Source organism: Xenia sp. Carnegie-2017, unplaced genomic scaffold (assembly GCF_021976095.1).
Source record: "Xenia sp. Carnegie-2017 unplaced genomic scaffold, XeniaSp_v1 HiC_scaffold_23, whole genome shotgun sequence".
Lineage (NCBI taxonomy): Eukaryota > Metazoa > Cnidaria > Anthozoa > Malacalcyonacea > Xeniidae > Xenia > Xenia sp. Carnegie-2017.
In genome coordinates, this window is record NW_025813486.1 from 14,317,722 (window position 1) to 14,325,539 (window position 7,818).

At 33.2% G+C, this 7,818-nt stretch overlaps 1 protein-coding gene across 1 annotated transcript; it reads left to right on the forward strand.

The window, feature by feature from the left end:
* The first annotated feature begins 4,265 nt into the window (after positions 1–4,265).
* Positions 4,266–5,873, forward strand: LOC124448445 (vicilin-like seed storage protein At2g18540). The gene is made up of 2 exons (XM_046999460.1): positions 4,266–4,337; positions 4,903–5,873. Exon 2 carries the CDS (start codon positions 5,061–5,063, stop codon positions 5,616–5,618), a length of 558 nt encoding a protein of 185 aa, XP_046855416.1. The 5' UTR covers positions 4,266–4,337; positions 4,903–5,060; the 3' UTR covers positions 5,619–5,873.
* The last annotated feature ends 1,945 nt before the right edge of the window (positions 5,874–7,818 follow it).

The window sequence follows — 7,818 nt, forward strand, 5'->3', positions numbered from 1 at the left end:
TTAGTTTTGATTCAAATCTTCTTTAATCATTAAAGAAGATTAAAGAAAAATTATTAAAGAATAAATGCCATCCCTGGTTTGTTCAAGCATGGCGGAGTGGCAAGAGGTTTTGATAAATCTGATGCGAGAAAAACCAATTTTGTATGATAAAAGTCACCCGGATTATAAGGACTCGTCGAACAAGAAAAGAAATAACTTACATTCATGTTTCGGATGAATTTAATAAAATTACGGACTTGGCGTGGGATAGTGAGTATTATTTATAGTCCGCCGACACACTTTTTATATCAAATCATGCATTTCCATTAGTTTTTAAACATTTTACAGTTGACACTATCATGAAATAGTGGGCAAATCTACGTGATTCAATCATGCAATACAAAAGGCAGTACGATCTTAGAAGAGCTAGTGGTGCTGCTGCCACTGACGAGCCGAATTGGAAGTGGTGGCGACACTTTGATTGGTATTTGGATTTTAACAAAAAAAGAAGGTTTGCTATTTGTTTAATATCATTTCAATTTTTTAATTATACATGAAAGTTTATTTAATTTGTTAACTATAGCACGTCATCTAATCTACATAGACCAATAAATGCGCCTTCTCCAGTCAATAATTTGGATGTATTAAATACTCCAACCTTTCTTGCGATTACATCAGGTCAGTCATCAAACGAACCATCTACATCCTCATCTCTTGTAAACTCACCCAGTTCACTCTCACCCATACATTCACCATCACCATCACCATCAATAACAACACCAACTTCAACAGCTCCAAAACCAAGAAAGCATGCAAGAGGAAAAGCTCCATGGATTATGATGAGATGCTTAAGTCTATTGACCAGCAATTGAATCATGAGGAAGATGATGCCCATTTTTTCTGTATGGGGATTGCAACCCAATTAAGGAAGCTATCCCACTATCAAATGAGCATTGCCAAGAGAGAAATTGAAGCTGCAGTGTTTTACTCCTAGAGAACCAAGCTACCCTAATTCTTTCAAGCTACCCCCAACGCTTCAGCATTGCGTGAAAACACAGTACACACACATGAAAATAAAAAAAATCGACGGTACAGAAACGCATATTTTGGCTGTAACATTTAAGTTATTTTATGACATTTTAAACTTTTAAAAGTGAAAATCAAACGGCATTAGTAGACCTGTCAATCTCGTCAAACTTATACACTATTTTATGCTTCTGTGTGTTTCAGACCTGCCAACCCCAAGGAATACAAAACCTTGAGATTAATGCAGAAAAACCTGGAGATCTGGCAAAAAAACTGGAGATTTCTATTCTTGTATACGACATATTTTTAGATTGAATTAAAGATAGATTTCAAAATAGCAAATACCATGGTGAATGGTAATAATAACAATGTAATAGTTCTTAAAAGAACTGTTTTAACCAGAACACTAACCCAACAATTCAAAGGAACCGTTATTTACAGCTAGAGAGAGACACTATGCATTTCGGCAGACTACACATCAGGTGTCAACGTCTGCTAAACGAGAACCTCCAAACCATGATATATTTATAACGTTACAAAAGGTCAATGTCATCCCTATTTTTAGAGATGACACTTAAAACAGAGACAGATTAAACACGTAGTCCTTTTGTCGGCAAAGGACAGGATTAGTCAATTTAATTAATACCGACTCCATGACGTGTAGCTGGAATAACGAGCGACATTTTTTAATTATTCTAAAGTTTTCATCAGAATAAGCATTGGCACAGCGAGTGTTGCTCAAAAGATGTTTTCCAATCGCTGAATCACATAGAATCGGATTTTCACTTTTACACCCACGTTTTGGTAGTTGTCGTAAAGGAACAATTTTATTCCTGGCAGAAGCTGGTACATGCTGTTTTATTCTTTCACTCAACCTTTGAGAAGTCCTACCTACATAGCGAGCATCACACTCACATTTAAGATTGAATTATTAGGCAAATGGCAATAATTACCTCAAGTGTTATGCACAAAAATTTTCACTGGCAGCCATTTTGTGTTATACGAAAAAACGAAAATCAATGTCATGCCCAGTTCCCGGCGCACCGCGGCTACAATACGTAATGTTTTGAATGCTATTCATCGAGTATTTCTTTCCATGCGATGAATAAAAATGCAAACAAACTTCTAAAAGCCTAAGCTTTAAAAAAGCGGGAGATTTAGTATCTTTGTCGGGAGGTCGGGAAAAATGCAGCAAAAGCGGGAGTCTCCCGGCGAAACGGGGAGAATTGGCAGGCCTGGTGTTTGACTGTTTGTAAACAGTTTGGTGCAACTATTTTTCTTGCTCAAATGGATAAATCTGTGTAAACATGCTCCTAAGGAAGCGATAAAATCTTTGCTTCAGTCCTACGACATAAGTCAACTGAAAATTTACCATGGATAAGTATCATAAGTGTATTGTCATTACCTGTTAAATCTACTGAAAACTCATAAACAAAGTATGTTGAAGTAGAAGAGCTACAAAAAAGAAAAAATTCAAAAACACCATGATACTATTGCTTGGTAATTTGTATTTTGTAAACAGCTTGGCAGAATCTTGGATCTATTACTGAACAGAACTACATTAATTTTCCATTGAAATTACAAACTTGGAAACTAAAGTGCATTGGTTTCTCTGACAAAAACACTGTCTATTGCAGCATGAAGGCAAAATAGTTATTTGACAGTGTAGGTGAAGAAATTTATCAAATTCTATAGATATTATTGTGCATTACTTACAGTTTTTTTGAATTGTGTAATATATGTCATGAACAAGATATAATTTTTCAAAATGCTAACCCCTTCGAGCAGTACTATACTTCTGTTTTGCTTAAACAACTTACAGCTACCAATACTAATTATTTATATGTACAAACTAACATTTGGGAATTAAATGATAAACAACTTGTTAAATCTTTGTATTTTACATCAAGCCTTTGAATTAGTTCCTTTTATCTCTTGGTAAAAAAATATTAATGAAAGACTTACAAATCAGGTTTCTCGAAAATAGTATTTTGTACAAAGAAGCTAAATAATTGGAAAGGTCCAACATGTTGAAGACAGACTTTGCTTCTTTGACTAGGTTGCTTGACCATGAGCAAATTTAAATTTGTTTACAATTTGTTTAAAGAATTCTTTTTATTGATTTCTACTAATTCTTCACAAGACACAAAGAATTTCTTTGCCATCTGTTTTTGCTTCTTCTACATTCAACTTCATTGTAACCAATGCATCCGATGTGAATTTGTGGATCACCTGGAATCATACCAAGTATCGATTTAATGAATATTAATAATATAATCATAAGCTACTGTTGAACAAAAATTTGAAGGTAGAAACAAATCTTAGCACATTGTTCAACACACTACTTTTATCTTGGTTTTGAAGTAGTAACCTGTTTACTATAACAATAAATACTTCATTTACAGAAACGCTAAGTAGTACTTTAAAACTGTTTGCATAAATCCAACTTTCCAATCCCATTATAATTGTCTACACTATACAGTCAAATTGAGCAGGCAAACAGTTTAATAGTTATTTTTATTATACAACATATACCATAGTTCTCATTAAATTTGCATGGCACTGCATTCAATTTCAACACAACTCTGTTGTAAACTTTCCCTTCATCTTTTCAAAAAAAAACATGAACAAATTATGCCCCATTTTTGGGAGGTAAACTCAATTCAAATCAGGAGAGTTTAGCTTGATGCCTTGATCATGATACAAGATGGATGCAAATTTCGATAAAAATTGAGTCTGGCGTCTGGCGAGCGATTAAGTGAAGAACAAACAAGACTGGACCAAAATAACTTTAAATTAAAACTTAGTAGTAGAAACACTCTTCAAGTATCGTGTTAAAAACAAAATGGTAAAACTAATACTGTGCTACTTACCGGAGTCAAGAAATGTCCCTTTTCTGTCGCTATTTCAGCATCCGCAAACCACAAAAGTTGGCAGTTTAATAAATAAAGTTTTAAAAAAGTGTTTATGTTAGGAAAATAAATAGTTTTGATATTTTCTATACTCGCAATCGTGGTGGTCAAATCAGGGTGGGCGACAAAAATTTTATTTCATGAGCCCGCGTCTCTCCGCTGACTTTGACCACCAAAATCCGCCATGTTTTTGACCACGCGGCCGCGCGCTAATAATTTATACTAATTTTGTTGACGTTTCCCCTCCAGTTATTATAGAACTCAATGGTTTTAGCAAACAGTACGATTACGACTACAGGTACGAATACGTCATTATGACGCGAAAACATTGTTGTGACAACATAAACACGTAGCCGTCATTAATCTGAGTACGAAGATTTTTAAAAAACTCGTCGCGACTACGAACTTTTTAAAAGCCAGGTAAGATGGTATTTTTTATCTTTTCATGTGAAATTAAGTCAAAATAGTACGTTAAACCATCCATGCTTGTCCTTAAGGGGTGTATTTTGAGCTTTTGTCTAAATTCTATATAAAAGTAAAACCATGAAAATTTCATGTAACTGCGAGACAAAACGACGAGTAAACAACTATTCAAGTATAGCAAAGAATGGTTGACTGCCCTCATATACGCGGCAGCATTAAAATTATGCACTATACATAAACATGAATATATTATAGTGTAAAATGTTCAAAACTGACACTAGACACTCGGTCGCTGTGTGAAGAGTGAACTTTTATTCAAGAACATGTTATTACTTTGTGTCAATTGTGTTTTGTTCGGCGGAGATTTGAGTATTCTTTATTTTGCTGTTGTTATAATTTCTTTTAATAAGCCAAATTTTAAAGGATAAAATATTTCTAAATAGTTCTTTGTTTTCTATCACAACGAAAGCTTTGAATGATTTTTTTTGCTATAAAAAGTTAAGTTTGATAATTTCTGAGTGTGTAAATTTTATTTTAAATATTTTTGTATTGCTTATTTTAGATGACAAACGCTCCAAGTAAACGTGAAAATTTCATATAGAAGACTATTCAAGATGAACTTCTCCTTCGACAAGTGCTTTTGCTGGAACCATTTCAGCATCGTCAAGGTTCAAAGGAGAGAGGAGCCATTTGACACAAATTTCCACAAACTTGACTGAAATGGGTATGAAGACAAGTCAAAGGTCTGTGAGGGAGCGGTTTGAGAAGATTGTTAAAGAATTTAAGCAAAAAGAATCAATGGAAGAAAGAGCAAGTGGAATAGATGTGGAGTATACTGAGAGGGATAGAGCAATGGTTGACATATTGGAACGAATGAATGAATGTGAAATGACCCCAGAAATGAAAAAGGAAAAAGAAAACAAGGAAAAGGAAAGTGCTGAAGAGATGAGAAGAAAAGCTATCGAGAAGTTCGGGGAAACAAGAAGAAGGCGAAATGAAGAGAAGGAAGAACTAGCTTCCCCAGAGAGAAAAAGAAGACGAAACTATGATGTGATGGAACTAATGAAGACCTCAATTGAGACAAAGAAGAAAGAAAAAGAACAAGAAAGGGAATTAAGAGAAAAAGAACTAAATCTTATGGAGACTCAATTGAAACAGCAAGAGGAGTTGATAAAGTCAATGGTTACCCAACAACAGCAGTTTCAACAAAGCCATCAAGTTGTAACTATGTCCATCTTACACACTTTGTCTGAAATTACAAAGAAATTAAATAATTAAGCACTAAAGATTACATGTTAAGTGTTACGTGTTGTTGTTTTAAATTAATAAATTCTTTGTTATTGAATAAATGTAAAAATTACCTCATGTTATATGATATTTATATCATTATAATATTTTTACAATAATAATTTACATAAATGTTAAGAAATAATTAACAAGTATTATATTTGTACATATATTATCAATATATTTTGTACATATGTATGTATAAACAAGTCAATTTCCAATGTTAATAAATGTTGAATTCCTAAATAATGCACATATTTTTAATTCAAATCAGTGTGTGAATTAAATAAGAAAATAATTAATAGTAAAATGAAAACAAATTAAAGTAAAATGATGCAACAGTAAAATGAAGCATCATATTGATGTCACTTCACAAGCAAGGCCAATTGATATGCTAGTAATCAACGCATGACATTTTCTTTTTGGAATATGATTTGAAAATTATGTGCATTTTTATATTTTGGCCAAACTATGTTGAAAGTTGCACAGTGTTAATTCACACACTGAATAATTGTGTAATTATAATAGTTGAAAGTATTCCTGCAGTGTGGGTTGAACAACTCCAAAATAAGAACTTGTAGTCGAGCCATACAGACAAGTTAATGCATTTCTCAATAGGGCACACACAGAATATATCTTCCCAACTACACTCAATCCAATTTTTAAATTCTTTCTAAAATCCATAAACTTAAAATAGTTAATTATGTCTCCAAAAACCCATTCTACACTAACCCGAGCAGAACTCATTGAACAGTTGAATTCAATTTGCCATTCATCAAGATTGTGATGCTTGTATGGCCTCTGAAGATGTCTTCTCAAAGGGTAGGCAGGGTCACCATAAATGGTGTTCTCCAAAAGGAGAATTGCAATGTTCCCCTCATAAGGGGTTCTCCAAAAGGAGAATTGCAATGTTCCTCGAGTTGTTCAAGAAGGCCTGACATTCTCAACATCCCAGCATCATGACGTTTGCCTTCAAAGAATAAGAGCACGTTGTAATATAAGGCACTGATAATATTTTTGCACTATAACTCAAGACTACAAGAAATGTAATATAATATATATTACGTATATAATGAATTAATGGTAATAACAATAATGCAATATGCAACAAAAGTTACCTATTGGACCATAAAGATGAGCAATAAGGCCATTACGTGCCACAACTGATTGAAATTTGATAGCATGAACACGTTTATGGCCATTATACATAACACGTTGATTTTCTCAAGATTAACAAGCGCTTGTCTTGTTCCTTAAGTTACGTCCCAGAGACTTGATCCAGGCCCTATGCCATTTATCAACTTTTACTGTCAAATTTCATATTTGATCAAGAATAACTCGAAAACAACGCAGCGCATGAAAATATTGTAATATATGTTTCAGATTACTTTTGAAGAAGCAATACGAAAGTACTATAAAAAAAATTGTGAGATATGCACTTTAAGAAGAAATAATCTTTTTCTTTTAGAGATCGCCATTGTTTCTAATCGGTCAAAAATGCCGCTTGCTTATTGGCCAAAAAGGTTTTGGCTTTGCAAACATGTATGGAAAGCCATAGTGGACAAAAGTAGTCGAGAATTTTTTTTGTTCGAGAATTTCTTTGTTTGTTTGAGTTGGGTTTTTTCTATCGAGATTACTTTTTACTGTTGAGATACATGTTTTATAGTCCAGAAATTCCATTAAATATATAATATAAAGCTTTTTACATATTGAAAGGAGAAAAATTGTGTCATGTCTATACTTCAGTATTTGTCCTAAACGCTTATTCATATATTGTAATTTATCAAGCAAACCAAGTTCAATTTGGAGAAACAAATCAAGCAAATCAAACAAATTAATGATAAGCAGCTTAAGCATTAATGATGCTGTTGCAGATATGACCAATCCTGAACCTTCTACTGAAATGCAAAACAACCAGTGTGAATTGTTTGAAACAAACTTGGAAGAACCATTTGATTTACAAGTTAACTGATGTTTCCATGCATATGACAATAAAATGAGTCAGACATTGTTAAAGTCATTGACCCAGTTAAAGAATCAAATAATCACAACTACATTAAATAGTTTATAATAAAAACAACTAAGCCCCTAAAACCATGTTGTTTGAAATACAAATAGTTAAATGTATCCTTATATCTTCCTAAAGTCTTCCACAATATTCATCATTATCATCATCATCATCACCATCATC